This window comes from Hypanus sabinus, chromosome 2 (genome assembly GCF_030144855.1).
Source record: "Hypanus sabinus isolate sHypSab1 chromosome 2, sHypSab1.hap1, whole genome shotgun sequence".
NCBI classification, from domain to species: Eukaryota; Metazoa; Chordata; class Chondrichthyes; order Myliobatiformes; family Dasyatidae; genus Hypanus; species Hypanus sabinus.
In genome coordinates, this window is record NC_082707.1 from 115,215,213 (window position 1) to 115,235,274 (window position 20,062).

Here is a 20,062-nt window from a genome sequence, read left to right on the forward strand (position 1 = left end):
TGCTGTAGCAATACTCTGCACACAACATGCCAGCCAAGGTACAGTTCTGATGTCCACATTTCAGTATTGAGCCCAGTCAGCCCAGTATCACCTTTGACAGGCAGCCTCCATATTAATCCACGGACTGATTCACTACCGCAGATATACCAAAAGGGAGAGTAGGGACTCATGCAACATTCCTGATACCCAGGTTCTCAACATAGCAGCATGGAGCAAGATGAAGGTAGGGCTTCCCAACAGACTCCTAGCAGAACAGCACCTTTATCAATAGATTTCTCTCTATATAATGACCCTGATGTCACTCATGCCCTTAGAATTCTCATTCCTTAGAATACATCCAGAGTGCCAAGTTACATATGTACTCACAGCTGCTCATGTATAGACTCACTGATATTGTGAATTACACCTGTATCTGGTTGTGTAAGCACACATATCTACCAGTACAACCAAATTTACCTGTTCATAGAGATTAGCAAGCCAATTCATGCCTTTCAGTTGGTAGGCTTTGAGTTTGCCATTGAACATAGAAGGTTGAGGGATATCTTCACCAGCCCGAATGGAGGGGTTAGCCAAACTGTAACTCTCCCCAAAGCCTGTCCCAGACTCATTAGCTGCACGAAGTGCAGCCATGCGGCTCTCCTTTGCCTCTTCATCAAATAGTCGGGTCTGTAAACAAAAGAACACAGTGACAGCCATCTCAGATTTTAAGATTCACCTCCCTTATTCTTGACCATGATGAACATTTCCTATTCTCATACATTATACTCCATCTCACTAGATCTTTGTCCATATCCTTATCCCACCTGCACCCTTTTCTAGCTTCCTCACAGTCTTCCCAATGTACTTGGCTACTTGTCTATATGGCATTAGCAAATTTAAATCCATATCTTTAGCTCTTTCATCCATGTCAGTTCATAAGTTGCATGAGTTCAGCACTCAGTCCCTATGACATATCATTGGCTACATATTGCCAACCATTAAAAGACACATATGCCTATTCTTTCCTGTTGCAGGCAATCTTCTACCCTGATAGTTCCCTGCATCCTTTACCATGAGTTTTGTATTTCTCACAATATGTAATATTTAACATGAATCTTAGCCAAATGCCTTTCAGAAGGCTTAGTACATCAACTGGTTCTCATTTACATGAATTACATTTTACTTTAAAAAACACTCCAGAAAATTAGACAATCACTTTTTCATAGGTCATGTCAAACTTCATGATTACCCTAATTAATAATAATCCTCTAATTTTTGCTTTGTGAGATATTCAGTTAACTAGCCCTCAGTTTCCTGATTCTAGTCCTTTTTGAGTTACGAGCAAGTATGGCACTTGCATTTTTTCTGCTTCAACAAAAACATCCCCAAATCAGAAGAAATTTAGAAATTAAAGCAAATTCAACTATGATATCTCAACAGCTATATCTTTAAGATCCATTGCAACCAAAGACTTATCAAGGAGCAGCTCCAACTATTTTTATACTACCATTTTCCTAGAGAATGCAATTTCCTTGAAGTACATTTGTGACATTAGTTATATTATGTATAGTGAGGATGATGCAAAGAACATATTTAATTCATCTGACAGAGCACATTTTCCATTATTGTCCACATTCACGTTTAATAGGACCAATGCTTATTTAAGATTAAAATATCTGTGGAAATTTCTGATCCAATTTTTATTTTTACTTAGCTGGATATTTTGTTTACAGTTTTTATTTGTAATTAACATTTAAATTCTTTGCTGTTTCAGACCTGCCACCCGTCTTTGTGTTTTCCTCTTGGTTTGATACGTTTTTCCCCAGTTTATCACAGATAGCAGGAGTCAGGATGGTACTGATAAGCAAAAGGGGGGTGGGGAGAGGGAAAGAGCACAGCTACAAGGAGCAAAGTGAGGAAATGGGATTGTTGATCAGCCAAATGGCCTCTTTCCATGTTGTAAGAAATTTGAAGAGTGAGGATAATGTCACATTCACATTACACTCAAACTGCCATTTTTATCTAAACCCTTTTGTAAACACTGCCTCCTTACAACTTACCCTCCCAGGTATCCTTTAATTATCTGGAAATGTAAATAGAATCAATCCCTGCTACTTCATTAATAAAAATCTTAAATGGATGCTGCACAGCACTGATCACCAAGACACCTCATTTATGAAAATGACATGCTTATCCCTTCACGTTTTGTCAGTCAATTCAAAGCCCTATCATATATTATCCTCAAAGTCACAAGCCTTTACCTTATATAGTTATCTCTTCTGGCTCTATACAGAACAGTATCATGCTTCTCTTAGTTACTTCCATAACTTAAAAAAAAACTCACTTGCCAAACAGTTCCTTTTCAAAAAGTTGTGTTAATTTAAGCACATCATGTGATGGGTTTCTCACGCCCTGTTAACTGTCAAAAAAAAGCTGACACTGTAGGACTGAAATTACTAAGGTACTTAACCAAAGCACCATGAGTTCATGTTAGCATCCATATCCCCAATACAATTCCCCTCAACAATTCTTCAGCATCTGTACATTTCATGAGCAATCAGCAATCCAATCCAAGTTTAGTTCTGAATTCTATCAAAACAAGTTTGGAGAAAATATGGTGCTACTGTTAGATATTCTCATCAACCAAGGACTAGACTACATATCACAACTTGAACATAATGAATTAGTTCTGTATACTTAAGACCTGAGACACTTACTCTGTCCTGTTGCACTCGAAAAGCATCTTCTGCATTCTTCAGTGCCTGTGCTTTATAATATTCACTATCTGTAAAATAAAAAAAAATGCATGTTATTACCCCCATGCTTGAGTAAAAAAAGCATCACAAGCCCATCTCAATGGTTAACTGCCATTTTAGAGAAGTCAGGAAGCCGAATTCTTTCTTTCTTTTTTTTAAATCTTTTTATTAATTTTCAAACAAACATAAAAACAGCAAATACAGAGAGTTTGAGAGTACATAATTAATAAGGCTAAAATACAAATACAAACAGTTAATAACCCAAATATAATAACCTCCCAAACTCAGTGTATTACAAAAAATGGAAAAATGGGGGAAAAAAAACAAAAAAAAACACAAAAATAAAGCTAACCTAACCGACATGGGCTATTGTATCATATCAAGTATACACAATAGTGTCAATAACTCCACACCTCTATCCAAATAACTAATGGTGATAAGAAAAGGGTTCGGGAAAGGTCAGTTTAACTCATATGAAAGTGTTGAATAAATGGTCTCCAGGTTTCTTCAAATTTGACCGAAGGGTCAAAAATGACACGTCTAATTTTTTCTAAACTCAAACAAGATATAGTTTGGGAAAACCACTGAAATGTAGTTGGGGGATTAATTTCTTTCCCGTTCAGTAGAATAGATCTTCTAGCCATTAGTGTGGCAAATGCAACCATCCGCTGAGCTGAGGGGGATAAACAACTGTTAACCACCATTGGTAAGCCAAAAATTGCAATACTAGGATGAAGTTGCAAGTTAATACTCAGAACTGTTGAAATGATACCAAAAATATCTTTCCAGTATTTTTGCAAGCAAGGGCAAGACCAAAACATGTGAGTCAATGAGGCTACTTCAGAATGGCATCTGTCACAGATTGGATTAACATGAGAATAAAATCGAACAAGTTTGTCCTTGGACGAATTCTTTTAACTGTGCTTCAGGGTCTCTACTACAATGCTATTAATTAATGTTTCATTATGCCAAGCCACATGAGACTGTAGAAAATTAACTAAAATGCACAAGCAATGATGTCCTAAGAGCTATCACACAGAAGACATCTATCCCAGGTTATAACTTTTCTTCTTCCTGTCACTCTCAAACTTTATTTTCAATGCAGTCCTGTACAATTTCCAATCTTCCTTCTCTAAAGCTCAAACCCCTTATCTTTAACATTATCTCCCAGAAACATTGAGCTAGTTCCTAAACTTGAAACTTTCAACCATCACTTTCCTTTCCATCTATTTCTGTGAAGGGTCATCTTTTTCAGTCTTGGATCAACAAGACTGAAGCCATCAACTACAATGGACTACAACCATCAACTTCAGTACTTCAGCTCCCTCAACCAGATTTTTTGAAAAGGTGATTCTCAGAGTACATAATTTCAAGTGGACAATTCCATAAAGATCCTAAATCACACACACTCAATTGTGTATTCACCCCACCTACATGGTAGTAACACAGTCCACCTACATAGTGGTAACATTACCACAGATTTGTCAGAACCTCATAGATTGCTACAGATATAGCAATATACTGACATTAATAATAGTGGATTCCAGTTATTTTGAACCGCTATATTTTGGATCAATTAGCCAAAATTTAAATGAAAGTTTAGACCATAAAATATGGGAGCAAAATTAGGCCATTCAGCTAATCAAGTCTGCTCCATCATTTTATCATGTCTGATCTCAGGTCCCACTCAACTCCACAAACTTGCCTTCTTGCCATATCCTTTGATGCCCTGACCACTCAGAAAACTATCAAGTTCAAAAAGGTATTTAAAAAGTGCAAACTAAGTAACAAATTATGTATTTAAATGAAATACAGAATTCATCAGAACACTACCAAAACTACTACGTATTATAAAACTATGTATTAGTTCCTAATATTTACTGACAGTGGAACTCAACTGTGTCGAGTTCTTTTGACTGTAAATGAACAAAATCAGCGGAGCCTATTGCTGATAATAGACTCCCTTCATACAATGTTGTCGACAAGTGCATCCTTCAAATCTTTATTTTCATTGTAACATTCAAGATATCTGTCGATACCATCAAATTCTTCATAGTTCCAAACTTGTTGAAATAGTGAAATGATTTCATTTTCACTCCTGGCCATTTCTAGCATCCCCAAGGCTGAACGCTTCAAACCACAGTGAGCAAAACAGTTCTCAATTGTTTTACTGCTTATTTCTCACTATTAGTGAGAAAGATGAATTTTGAGCAACATTTGGAAGCAGGGGTCCAGCACACAAGTGGCAGACAAGTTCAAGATGAGCTCCAACCTAAATGCACATTTGACTGTTTAGGAGTAATGGGCTCTTTTTGGGGTTTTTTTCCCCCATTTAATAACTGTTTGCTTAAATTAACATTCTTAAATATACTTAATTTTATGCAGTGTACACTCTGCTATTTCGTGCCAGGGCAGTAAATCACACAGCATTCACACAAACCAGGGTTTGGGTGAGTGAGACATCCCAACCTCATGGATTTGCTGGAGCCAAAGTTGTACACATCCTAGAAGTACAAAGCCAGAGAAAGGTGGGTTTAATCACCGCGGAATCCAATGGCTGATAGCCAGGGACTAACAAGTCGGGTTTCCAGAGAGGCCCAATATAAGGGGGTTTCACTTCTTATACTGATTTCTGATCATGCATGCTCTAAATTTTCCTGGTCTCCCTCAGAGGAATAAACATTGGTGTTTTAACCTGACTTTATTATCAGATGATAATTTTCTAAAATTTATTAAGGATCAGATAACTTTTTATTTAAACAGTAATACGTCATCTGAAATGTCATCCCAGATTGTCTGGGATGCCAGGAAAGCATATTTGAGGGATCAAATAATCTCATATACAGCAAACCTTAATAGAAAGTCCCGTATAGATCGATTAGACCTAATTAATCAGATTAAAGAATTAGATCAATTATATGCTCAAACTAATAACCCTGAATTATATAAGAAGCATGTAGAACTTCAAACTAAATTTGACCTTCTCTCTACTCAACCTGTTGAACGCCAACTTCTTGAAAGTAAGAGTTGCTTTTATATTCACGGTGACAAATGTGGTAAATTTCTAGTTAATCAGTTAAGGCATTCTAAAGCTAAACAACATATCACAAAGATCCGGAAGGAGAACGGGGATATTACATCAAATCACTCAGAAATCAATGATGTATTTAAAAATTTTTACTCTCGACTTTATTCCTCTGAATCTCTGAATGAGAATATTTCTGTTGATCTTTTTTTTAAATACTCTCAATATTCCTTCGCTTTCATCTGATTTTAATGAGCCTATATCATTAGAAGAAATATCTTTTGCAATTTCTGCACTGTCTTCAGGCAAATCTCCTGGACCTGATGGGTTCCCCGTAGAATTTTATAAATCATTCTCTTCACTCCTTTCTCCTCAGTTACTCTCAGTACTATCTGACTCGTTTAACTATGGTAAATTGCCACCCTTATTTAATGAGGCATGTATTATTCTTTTATTAAAAAAGGGTAAAGACCCAACAGACTGTTCCTCGTACAGGCCAATCTCTTTGCTTAATGTTGATGTTAAAATCTTGGCCAAAGTCTTGACTCATAGATTAGTAACTGTTATACCCTCTATTATTTCTGATGCTCAAACTGGTTTTATTAAAAACTGTCTTCCTTTTTTTAACATATGGCGTTTGGCATTTATTTAATATTTTATATTCACCTTCAACTGGGAATCCTGAATGCGTTATTTCTCTCGATGTGGAGAAAGCATTTGATCGTATAGAGTGGAACTACCTCTTTGCGGTTTTAGAAAAATTTGACTTTGGTCAAAGTTATATCTCTTGGATCAAATTGCTGTATCGATGTCCTACCGCCTCTGTTTTGACTCATTCTCAGCAATCCCAGTTATTTAACCTCAAACGTGGCACCCGTCAAGGATGCCCTTTAAGTCCCTTTCTTTTTGATTTGGCTGTAGAACCTCTGGCGATAGCATTCTGAAGCTGTCCTGAACTGACCGGGATTTGGAGTGGGGGGGGGGGGGGGTGTTCAGCACAAAGTTTCTCTTTATGCTGATGATCTCTTACTTTTTCTTTCAAAACTGTCCACATCCTTACCTCCAATGTTTTCACTTCTTGATCAATTTAGCCAGTTTTCTGGCTATAAACTTAACTTATATAAGAGTGAACTTTTCCCAGCTAATAAAGAAGCACAAGTATTAGCATTCTGTGACCTCCCCTTTAAAGTAGTTCATAATCAATTTACTTACCTTGGTATTACAGTTACAAGAAAGTTTAAAGATCTTTTTCGTGAAAATTTTGCCAATCTTTTATATACTACAAAACAGAGTCTGTCACAATGGTCACCTATCCTTGATAGGTTGTATTAATGTTGTTAAAATATACGTTGGCCCTAAATTTTTATATTTATTTCAATCTATCCCAATTTTTATTTCTAAAACCTTTTTTGATTCCTTAGACTCTGTTATTTTGTCCTAGCTGTGGAAGAATAAGCATTCTAGAATTAATAAAGTTTATCTTCAAAAATCTAAAAAAGAGGGTGGCATGGCCTTACCTAATTTTCGTTTATACTACTGGGCAGCTGACATTCATTGCACTATCTTTTGGTCTTTTTTTCATAGCCAATCTGAGTGCCCTAATTGGGTAGCAATGAAGCTGAATTCCACTAAAGATCTATTTTTTCTGCACTTCTTGGTTCTGCAGTCCCTAGTAGTTTGTTTGGACTAATTGTTAATCCTCTTGTTAGACATACTTTGCGAATATGGGCCCAGTTTAGGAAATTTTATGGTTTTTCCCTTTCTAGTCCTATCTTAATCATCTTTTTCTACCTACTAAGTAGGATTCAACATTCTATGATTGGCATAGGAAGGGCATCAGACATTTTGAAGATCTTTTTTTATCGATAATCGCTTCACTCTCTGCTAAGTTCAATCTGCCTAATGCCCATTTCTTTAGATATCTCCAAATCAGACACTTTATCAATCCTTTAATTCCCAACTTCCCTGAAATGCCCAAGAAAAATGCTATGGATTTATTTCTTTCTATTAATCCACTGGGTAAAGGCTTAATATCCTTTATCCATGATAAATTAGTATCCTTATGGCATGCCCCTGTGGATAAAATTAGAATGGCTTGGGAGCATGACTTAAATATCCCTTTATCTGATAAGATTTGGGACTTGATTCTCAAATCGGTTAATTCAACCTCTCTTTGTGCTCGCCACTGCCTTTTACAGTTTAAGATTGTTCATAGAGCCTATATGTCCAAATCTAAATTATCTCGATTTTACCCTATTAGTCCTCTTTGTGATAAATGCAAAAGTGGCAAGGCTTCTCTTATTCATATGTACTGGACCTGTCCCAGCTCAGAGAAATTTTGGAAAGATGTTTTTATAACTTTACCCTGTATTCTGAATCACCACTTAGAACCTAACCCTTTAATTGCTCTGTTTGGTTTTTTGGGTGAGACAGATATACGCTCGAGTTCGACTAAATGTTTATCTTTTGCTTCTCTCCTGGCTAGACGTCTAATCCTCCTTAGATGGAGAGATGTTGCCCCGCCCACACATGCTCAATGGCTTAACGATATCATGTCCTGTTCAGACCTTGAAAAAATCCATTATTCAATTCTTAATTCGGATGTAAAGTTTCATAAGGTCTGGGGACCTTTTATTGAGTATTTTCATAATTTTCCTCTTAATTAAGTTTTTTTTTTCAGTCCCTTGCTTTCAGCTCTTTTTTTTGGTAAAAGGCATTATTATCTTCTGTTTTCAAGTGTATTTACAGCTTTGGGGGTTTGAATGTTCTGATTTATATTTTCTACATTTTGATTTGGTTGGTCTGGAGTTTTTTTTGTTGCGGGGCTTGGGGAAGGCACTAACTTTACATGACTTCAATTTGGGTGCTTTCTCAATTATCCTATTTTGTAGTATATTACTATTGTATGTTTATCTTGCACTGTACTAATTTTCTACTTTGTTTTGGGTTTTTTTTATTTGTAGTGTTGTAGAAAATGCATTAAAAAATCAATTTAAAAAAAAGGGGGTTTCACTACTAACACTAGTTAGAAACTGTTCGGCAACACTCCTGTGCCCTAATTAAGCAGCATGGTGTCCCAAATAAAGGGAAGGTGTCCCGGCTATTTTCTCAATTATTTTGTGTCTTTGAAGAGTTGCCCCATATAAGTGGCCACCCCAATTAATCAATGACCCAATTAACCAGAATCCACTTTAATGCTAAATGTCATAATTACTGGCTACACAATACTTTGTTGGCTCTGGGCTTCCATGAGCCAATTATTTTAATGACAAGGAGCATCAAGATCTCAGGTAGAATTCAAATTACCATATACTAAGATTGCTCTTCACTGAACTCCTTGTGCAAAATAATGATTTGAAGTGCATTATTTCTCAGCAGCAAAGTGAAAAAAAACCTCCCATGTTAGTTATAGATATTGACAGCCTGTACATTCTTCCCCAGCTTAATTTATTTCACATGCACAGAGATAGAATTGAGCAACATCTACTTAATGTTTCAAGAGGGCTTTTTTTTGTTAAGAGTCAATACATCACAACTTCAGCTAATGCTCAATATGTTCTTGCAGCATGATGTACAGAAGCATGATGCAGATTCAAACAATCCTCAAATTTTCACAGCTGACGTAAGGGGATCAAATTAATTGTTAATATTTGGCATTTGTAAACAAGATGCACAGAGGAATAAAAATATGAAAAACACTTCACTCCAACTTATTTTTGAGGAAAACTAGACTAATAAGCTGAATGTCTTCTGCAGACTATGTAAAACACTTTAACCACTTGTATGTGACCAGGTTCTGTAAATCTGAGAAACTGAGGAAGACAAAGCTTATTCAGTCCCTGTAGTTACTGCTCCAACAACTACCAGGGAGAGTCAACATTGATGCCAATTTAAAAGAAGGCAATTTGATCTGGACTCTTATGCATTGGCATCACAGTTTGCTTTGGTCTTGGAGTTTCAATAACAAGCATAAACAAAGGATTACAGACTGTGGTCTGCTCTTGATATTACATTGGCAACAGACTGCATCTTCATACTCCAAATCCAAACACAAGTCAAAGGGTCAAGGTGCCACAAAACATGTAACAGCATTACAGAGGAGACGCAACAGGATGCTGCCAAAATGGAGTGTTTCACTGAAAAGGATAGGCTGTGTTTGTTTTCCTTGGAGCACAAACTGAAGAGGGAACCAGATAGAGGTAAGCAAAATTATGAGGGGTCTGAATAAAATGAGTTTAAGACACCAGTATACAAAGGACCCAAAACTAGAATCAACAGGTTTAGGACAAGGTTTAAGAATTTTGGAAGAGGATTCAACTAAATTATTTTTCTCACCCAGTTGATAGTTGTAATTTAGACACACCATCTGAAAAAGTGGTGGAGGCAAGAACTCTCAAAATTTAAATAGCAAGACAAGCACTCAAATCAAGGTCTAGTAGGCTACAGACCACACATTGGTAAATGGGGTTCTGTTTCTGTGTTGCATGACTATGACATGAAACTCAAAAGTACATTTGATCTCAATACAAGTGTGCTGAAGTCGTGTACTTTAATGGATTAACTTTGCAACCCCATTATTTCTTATCAATTGATTTCAATTCATGTCAATGCATCACACAAAAAACTTGCACTTCAATTTTACACTAACCTTTCATAGTCTTCAATTAAAATATTTCTGAAAAACTAATTACCCAACATAAAATAGTTTTCCATTAGAGCACAAGACATTTGACGCATTAAATTTTCCTTCATCCACATACCTAGTTGCATCCTTAAAAAAACTCCAACTGGATGTCAAACACGATTGCTCTTTCAGAAATGTTGACTTTGTCTAATCCTGTTTATATTGTCCAAGTGTCCTGACATAACTTCCTTTAAAATAGCTGTTTAAATTTTCCTTACAACTAATATTGTTTATCAGTACATAGTTTATTGTCTCATTTATCCATTAATTTCTTAAATAAGGTCATATTTGCCACTAATACAAAGAAACTACCTTTATCTATAGAATTCAGTAAAAAAAATTACAAATGCATAGTCTACCTCTAGGTTACCTCTTTTAGTATTCTTTTTCCTCTTATTAGAGTTTGAAACACTTGATGCTGAGTCACAGAAAAATTCAGAGCGCATAATTTGCCAATGATCGATTTTTGCGCAAGAGAACTATTCTTTAGGTATACTCTCCTGATCAAGAATTAGACAGAATCTGAAGATTCCCCATGTCAGAAATGCTGTCAGCTGAGGCTGCACTACTAGGTTAATTAGCTATAGTCCAGTACAGATTCTAGTTAATGTTAGATCTTAGATAGCACTCGTTAGATTTTCAATAGCTCCCCACCTTCTGTATATTCTTGGAACCTAAACATTTTGCTAAGTTACTCAGGTTGTCTTGGGTAAGACCAATTTATTTGTTTAAATGTTTTCAAAGTAGCAACTAGGGAAACAAACCGAGTGAAGTATATCAAAACATATCACAGCTTTAAATTAGCTCTGGCTCAGCTGGTAAGAGTCTAATCTCCAGAGACGTAAGCACCAAGATCTTGACCAACACTCTATGCAGCATAATGATAAGAGATGAGATATTACTTTGAGGCTTGGTCTTTTCTGTTACGGATCCAAATGCTCCCATATGATATTTCTAAGAGCAGTGGAGTTATTGCATTTTCCAGAAAAAAATATGGCCCTAAACAACACTGTAAAAATATAATTTGTTTTCATATTGGTATGCACAAAATGGTTGCAATTTTCCCCATACCAAAACAAAAATTAATCCAATTAAAGCTATTTGTTAACTCTGAAGTGGATTGGAGCATGATAAACAAGTCTTACTTTTCTCCCCCAAGATAAATTGTGACACATTCTTACCGTAATCCTCTTGACTGACATTAACCATAACACCACCTCCTATGTCAATCTGTCTGTACATTACATTGTCATCTAGCTTCATCAAGATTTCTTCCTGCAATGCATCATTCCCAGGCGTTCGCTTCCGGCTCATAAAATGTGCATACAGCTCTGTTTGCGTGATTAGAAAATTCAACTTCCGCTGTTGCCTTTTCGCCTAGAAATCAATAAGAGCAGGGTAAGGTTTGTCTTGTGGAAATGAGACAGTCTTAGGGAAAAAGTTTGAGGCAAAGGTCTGGTATCAAATGAAAAATAAGGAAGTTTTGATTAATATTAATAGATACTTACAACCATTTTTTAAAAATTTACCCTTGCACTTTCAGGTCTCCAACAAGGATTATTTCAACATTTCCCAGATTACATTTGACAGATCTTAAAATTGAACTATGTAATTAATACCTTAAAGTTTAAAATGAAAATAAAAACACAAAAGGTTCAAAAAACATCTGCCAAGTCCCAGAATTCAGATCCATTTCTTTACCCATCATAATTCCTTAACTTGGCAAATATAGTTGCTACTCAAAGAACAAAAATGGGTTGAAACAAGTTCAAAACAGTACTGACACCACAATGCCCCCAAATCTTTGGATTTGATCCCCTTTCAAGCTCTAACTGTCAAGCTATATAAAACAAAAAACTTGATCAGTCAGAAGTTGGAGATTGGGGGGGGGGGGGGGGGTGCAGGAAGAACTGGGATCGTTAATGGAAACTTTGCTTCCGTATTCACCAACAAGAGGGACCTTGTAGCATGTGAAGACAGTGTAAAACAGACTAATATGCTGGAACATGTCAAGGTTAAGATTTGAAGTATTCTGTTCAGTTCTGGTCATCTCATTAAAAGAAGGATATTGAAATTTGAGAGTGGGTGCAGAGCAATTCGCCTAGATTACGAAGCGTGTTTATGAGGAACATCAGACATTAGGGCGGGCAGATGTCAGAGGTACAGGAGGTCAGATGCATGGAACATGCTGCCAGGAAGAGTGGTGGTAGAGGTAGATACATTAGCAACATTTAAGAAACTCTTTGATAGGCACATGGATGAAAGAAAAATTGAGATCTATGCAACAGGAAAGCATTAAATTGATCTTGGAGTAGGTTAAAAGGTCAGTACAACATCATGAGGCAAGGAGTTGTACCATGCTATATTGGTCTATGTTAACATTCAAGTCAGAATTGGAATCAGAATCTGACTTAATATCACTGGCATAATAGGTCGTGAATTTTGGTGTTTTGTGGCAAGAGTGCATTGCAACAATAGTACATAAAGAGAACAAAAATAAATTATATATAGTGAGATAGCATTCATGGGTTTAATGTCCATTCAGAAATCTGATGGCAGAGGGGAAAAAGCTGTCCCTGAAGCATCGAGCGCGTCTTCAGGCTCCTGTACCTCCTCCTTGACAGTAGCAATGAGAAGAGGGCATGTCCAGGGTGATGGGAGTCCTTAATGATAGATGCTGTCTTTTTGAGGCATCGCTTTTTGAAAGTGTCCTTGATGTTGGGGAGGATAGTGCCCATGATGGAGCTGACCAAGTTTCAACTTTCTTCAGCTTTTGCCAAACCTGAGCAATGGCCCTTCCATACCAGATGGTGATGCAACCAATTAGAATGCTGTCCATGGTGCATTTGTAGAAATATGCAAATTGTCTTTAGTGACATAGCAAGTTTCAAACTCTGGATGAAATTTAGCCACTGGCATGCCTTCTTGTCAATGTGTTGGGCCCAGAATAGATCTTCAGAGAGGTTGACAACCAGGAACTTGAAACTGCTCACCCTTTCCACTTCCAATCCCTTATAGATGACTAGTGCATTCCCTTGACTTCCCCTTCCCAAAGTTCACTATGAGTTCCTTGGTCTTAAATTACTTATGTTGAGTGCAAGTTTATTGCTGTGGCACCACTCAGCAAGCTGATCTATCCCACTCCTGTACAAGTTCCTTCACATGCCTATCCCCTCCCTGCTTCCCCTCTCCCACCCCTTGATCTTTCTTCTTATTGGTTTTTCACCTGGCACCTACCAGCCTTCTCCTTCCCACCCTCCCCTCTTTATAGGGCCCCCGCCCCCTCCCTCTTCAGTTCTGACGAAGGGTCTCGGCCCGAAACATTGACTGCTCGTTTCCACCGATGCTGCCCAACCTGCTGAGTTCCTCCAGTGTGTTGTACATGTTGCTTTAACCACAACATCTGCAGTGTACTTTGTGTGTACGAGTTTCTTGTCACCAACTGAAATACTGCCATCAAGAAATTTATAGATGACATTTGAGCTGTGAACAGCCACACAGTCCTAGGTGTAGGGAGAGTAGAGCAGTGGGCTAACCACTCAACCTTGAGGTGGACCAGTGTTAACTATCAGTGAGATGTTACTTCTGATCTGCAAAGACTATGGTCTCCTGGTAAAAAGTCAAGGATCCAGTTGTAGAGGCAGCTACAGAGTCCCTTGTATTGGAGTCTATTGATTAGAACTGAGGATATGATTGTGTTGAGCACCAAGTTGTAATCAATAAACAGCAGCCTGACACAGGTGCTACTATTGTCCAGGTGATCCAAGGCTGAGTGGAGAGCCAGTGAGATTGCATTTGATGTAGACTTATTGTGGCAATAGGAATATTGCAGCAGGTTCAGGTCCTTGCTTAGGCAGGAGTTGATACTGGCTATGACTAACCTCTCAAAGAACTTCATCTCAGTAGATGTGAGTGCAACTGGGCAATAGTTATTAAGGCAGCTTATTCTGTTCTTCTTGGGCACAGGCATGATTTTTGCCCTTTTGAAACAGGTGGGAACCTCCGACTACAACAGTAAGAGAATGAAGATGTCCTTAAACACTCCCACCAGTTGGTTGCCACACATTTACAGGTACACCATCAGGACCTGACATCTTGAGAGGGTTTATCTCTTGAAAAATGTTCTGATATCAGCCTCCGAGAGAGATCACAATCACTAGATGCTATAGGGTTTCCCATAGGTGTAGTTTTATTCTTCCTTTCAAAGCTTGCATAAAAAGGCATTGAGCTCATCTGGAAATCAAACATCACAGGCATTCCTGACATTAGGTTTCACTTCGTTGGAAGTAATAACCTTTAAACCCTTCCAGAGCTGATGTGCATCTAATTCCATCTCTAACTTCAATAAGAATTCTTTTTTTTGTTCTTAAAATAGCCTTTTGCAGGTCATATTGGGACTTCTTGTACAGTTCTGGGTCATTGGCTTCAAAATGTGACAGATCCAACCCTCAGCAGACTACGAATCTGCAGGCTCATCCACGGTTTTTGCTTTGGGTATGTCGTCACAGGCACATTCTCATCCACACAGGTCTTGATGAAGTCAGTGACAACTGTGGCATATTTGTCCACATTCAAAGATGAATCACTGAATATTGTCCAGGCCACCAACTCAAAGCAGTCCTAAAAGTGCTTCTCCATCTCCCTTGACCATACCTTCTTGATCCTCAACACTGATGCTGCGGTCATTAGTCTCTGGCTATATGCCAGGAGTAAGGTACAGCTAGGTGATCAGACTTTTCAAAGTGTGGGTGTGGGTTAGCATGGAAGGCATTCTTGATGGTAGTAGAACAGTAAAGTGTGTTGAGTCCCCTTGTTTCACAGATGATACTTTGGTGGTAGTTGTTCAGAGATTTCTTCAAGCTGGGCAAGTTGAAATCCACTGCAACTATTGGGAAGTTATCCAGGGGTGCTATTTTGTGACTGCTGATTATGGTGCTCAGCTTCTCCTGTGCCTGCCTACGCTGCCTTGAGGTGTAATGTACACAACCACTAGAATGATGGTGGAAAACTTCCTCAGCGTATAAAAAGATCGACATTTGATTGCTGGATGTTTTAGGCTGTGCGACCAGGATTGGTCAAGGCAGAAGCCATCAAGTTAGCCATTCTCCGCAAAGGCAGCTTTGTACATTTCAGTCAAGAACCTTGCACCAACTGTCGACCAAGTTCCAGATTTCTTACCATTAACAAGACACTATTTGACAAGCTGTACACCATATCCATCAGTATTTAGACTATCAATTTGCTCTAAATATAAAATTGTAGTTCACATAAATTTGCAATTGTGTACTTCTATAATTCTGTCTAAACCTCTCCACAATTCAGAGCTACTTTTTAAACACTTTTAAACTTGAAATCCACATTTATCCAAAACTTATGCGCACTACCTTAACTACACCCTAAGTGGCTTTAGCGAAGTATCATTGTGCAAGAATTTTGCAGTGCTTTCCAGTTTTAAAGGTGCTATACATAATTTGGGTTTGTTTGGAAAGCCTGTGATTTCTACGTCATATACTTCCATTCAGCTACATACCTCCATCCATCAGCCAGAAGTACAAATCAACAGTCAGAGGCTCCATCTTAAATGAAAGGTCTACTATTTTTCGCCTCTGGTTTTATCCTTTAACATTTACTGTTAAATCAAGTGCTAAAAAACTTCAAACCTCACGCATCTCTTCATCCAGTTTCCGCTGTTCCAGGGCTTCTTTCTCTGCCCGTTTCCGATGTTCCTTCTCCACTTTATCATATTTTTTCCAGTACAACAACATCTCTTTGGTCAGCCTGCGAGCTCTTGGCAGCGTTTCTTTACAGTTCTTTTGTGCCTGGATGGCAGCCCTCCGAACTTCTCGCATACACTGGTGTGCCAGCTGGCATAAGACAAAAAGCACAAATATAGCAAACATATAAAAATATCAAATATAAAATCAAACAAATGGTTCTACCACCAACGCTGGTTGTCACTGTCACTTGTGTTTATGAGAAGCAGCAAACTACTTAAAACCCTTGTTCTCAAATCAACATTCACATGACACATCCTCAGCCAGTGATAGATAGATAGATACTTTACTGATACCAAAAAAAATTACAGTGTCATAATAGCATTACAAGTATACAGATATGAAGAGCCAGCCTTTCTAATCTGTTTATTGAGCTTGTTGGCATCACCCACATTGATGTCATTGTCCCAGCACACCATCACATTGAAGATTGTACTGGCAACAACAGACTGGTAGAACATGAGGGGGCAAGGCCTGCATACTCCAAAGGACCTCAGTCTCCTCAGGCAGTAGAGTTGACTCTGGCCATTCTTGTACACAGCCTGTGTTGGTGCTCCAATCAACCTGTATTCCACGCGCACCCCCAGGTACTTACAGGTCCTCATCACATCCACACCATCAATAGTAACATCAAATTGCTCTACACTGTACTGAAGCATTTTACAGTATCTGGCCTTTGATCTAGATCGAAATCTTCCGATATCACCATAATAGAAGAGCTCTGTGCTCTGCAGTCATTTATGCCTGTACATTTAAGGGAAAATTCTCATGGAATACTATACAAATTGATAAGTTCCATCCATTTAACAGCAACCAATTGTAGAAACTGGGGTACATAATCCCTATCATATGGCACTTCCATCAGCACCTCACTGCCCTATACCCAAAAGCCCCAACCATTCCACTACTTGGGAGTGGAAATTATTTTGAGCTGTCCCATTAACTTACCTCAATTTGCCATGTTTTTGTGAGTGACCGACCTACCTTCTTGGTGTTGGTGAGAACCATGTTGCGTGCTGAGGATTTCTGCTTGTAAACCTGCAAAAACAACCCAAAAGGAAATCACATTCCTCAACATTATACCCACCCTGCCTGACTGAACCAGTGCAAATCAAACCAGAATTCCCATACTGCCTCTCATCCTTAACCATACGTCACCTTAGGATAATCTCCCCCCTTCCATGCATTTTTTATCATCTACAGGAAATATTATAGAATCCTAACAAATGCAGGAGAATACAGAGGTCGGAAGACCCACACACAATATCACAGGTGATATCTCAAGGTGGGGTCTTGTTTAATTTCACAGCCCCTCTGTTAATGGTAAGGGCCCATGGGACCCTTGCACTAAGGTTTCCTTACACTAGCCCTCAACTCCTCTTGTAATAAAAGCTAGCATACTGCTTAGCTTACTAACTGCTTGTTGCACCTACATGTTAACTTTAGAGAGGTTCCTACAAACATTAATACTTCAATTTCTCACCATTTAAAAACAAAATAGACCACCTTTTCATTTGTCCTACCAAGTGGATGGCTTCTCCTTTTACTTCCACGATATTTATCTGCCATTTCTTTACCCATGTCCTTCCGCAAAACCCTTTACATTCTCCTCACAGATATCTAGCTTTGTTTCATCAGCACACTTGATAAATTACAATAGATCTCCTTATCCTAAATCATTGAACTTGATTGTGAATATCTGGGACCCCCAACAGTCTGTGACACCCACTAGATATCAACTTCACACCACACCAGTATATTTTGATGTTTTCCATCTGTTAACCGATCTTTAATTCATGCCAGTATTATATTGTACTCTGCCCCATGTGTTCCAGTCTGGTTTAATATGTGGCTCCTGATCAAAAACCTTCCAGAAAGCCCATATACACTACATTGACTAGGTCACTATTGTTTCTGCTAGTTGCAACCTCAAAAGTGCTAATGAATTTCTCAAGTACCATTTCTGTATCACAAATTACTCTAATTCTGCCTATTCCTATAAATTAAGTGCTCTGTAAACAATTTCTTAATCATAGATTCTAGACTTTTACTTACAATCCATATCAAGATGATTCATATTTACATCCATGCTTAATCATCCATTTTCAAAGAGTTTATATTTACTACCTCAGTCTTGAATATATGACAGTACTACTAAATGACAACTATTACATTCACTATTTTCAAATCGTTAGGATGTAGTCCATCATGTTTTAGCAAAACCAAGGAGCTAACTACTGACTTCAGGGGGAGGAAACCAGAGGTCCATGAACAAGTCTAATCAGAGCTGGAAAGGATCAACAATTTTAAATTCCTCAGTGTTATCTTTTCAGAGGACCTGTCCTAGGCTCAGCATGCAAGTGCAATTACAAAGAAAGCACAGCAGTGCCTCTACTTTAAGAGTTTGCAAAAATTTGGCATGACATCTAAAACTCTGACAAACTTGTACAGATGTATGGTGGAGAGTACATTGATTGGTTGTATCACAGCCTGGTACAAAAACGTCAATGGTCTTGAACAAAAGAAATCCTACAAAAGGTAGTGGATATAGCCCAGTCCATCATGGGTAAAGCCCTCCCCATCACTGAGCACATTCAAATGAAGCATTGTCATAGGAAAGCAGTATCCATCACCAGAGACCATCTCTTCTCACTTCTATCAGGAAGGTGGTACAGGAGCTTCAGGACACTCACCACCAGGTTCAAGAACAGTTATTACCAGTCAACCACCAGGCTCTTGAACCAAAGGGGATCATTTCACTTGCTCCATCATCAAAATGTTCCCACAATGTATGGTCTCACTTTCAAGGACTCATCTTATGTTCTTGATATTTATTACTGATCTATTATCATTAATTTCTTCTTTTTGTATTTGCAGTTTGTTGCCTTGTGCACACTGGTTGAACGCCCAAGTTGGTGTGGTCTTTCGTTGATTCTACTACGGATTTATTGAGTATACCCACAAGAAAGTGAACCTCAGAGTTGTATATTGTGACATACATGTACTTTGATAATTAATTTACTTTGAACTTTAATGTTAAATGAACTAGGTCAATATTTTTTCAGCTCCTCATTCATTCTAATTCTCGCTTTCCATCACTGTATCAGTGGTATTCCGTGTATTCTTCTGTGAAGAGAGATACAGAATTGGCCAAACTTCTCTGCAAATCTCAAACCAGAGAGTAATTTCTCGGGTCAAGGGCACAATAAACTGGCATTATTCTTTTTACTGATCTTTCCCTTTTTACATACAACAAAAAGCTTTTGCGATATATCTGCGTATCTTTTTTAATTACTTCCATGTTCTTTCTTTATCTATTGTTGGCACACCTTTTGATGACTTTTCAAACCTTTCTACTGTTCTTTTCAGCAATATTATACAATCCTCTCAATTAAAATTGTTAAGTAGCTCAAAAACCACCACCTGACCAATATTGCCTGGTGGATTGTGGTGTCTTAAAGGAATATTTATGAACTAGATAATTTTTTTTTAAATATTAGACACTAACTGTTAGATATTTCAATACGGTTTGGCAATCTACCGTTGCCAGTTCACATCTTATACCTTCAGCTTTGTTTCCCATCTCTTGGTCTGAACTCCACTCCACCCAATTTAAACAACTGCACTTTCAACTTTGCCAGAACTAAATGTACAATCACATCATCCTACATGCAATGAAAGATGTTAGAAAGCATCTATCTGCCCTCTTTGCTGAAGAAATGTTGGAAACATTCACAAAGTGTTTAAGCAAAGACAGGTAATATTTCAGCTGAATACCCTTTGCTAGAAATTGGAAAGCGAAAACTAATTTTCAACTTCAAAAGATGGCGGGAAAGAACTGCAG

The 20,062-nt window shown here is 37.9% G+C and overlaps 1 protein-coding gene across 2 annotated transcripts in view; it reads right to left on the reverse strand.

Moving 5' to 3' along the window:
* Positions 1-20,062, reverse strand: part of ino80 (INO80 complex ATPase subunit) — a 232,643-nt gene that overhangs the window by 135,572 nt on the left and 77,009 nt on the right. For both annotated transcript variants that reach the window (XM_059952871.1, XM_059952861.1), the window contains exons 8-12: positions 17,203-17,256; positions 16,105-16,308; positions 11,626-11,821; positions 2,697-2,764; positions 457-666 (exon numbers count right to left, since the gene is read on the reverse strand). In XM_059952871.1, the coding sequence (XP_059808854.1) occupies positions 457-666; positions 2,697-2,764; positions 11,626-11,821; positions 16,105-16,308; positions 17,203-17,256 (732 nt within the window). The remainder of the gene's footprint in view (positions 1-456; positions 667-2,696; positions 2,765-11,625; positions 11,822-16,104; positions 16,309-17,202; positions 17,257-20,062) is intronic.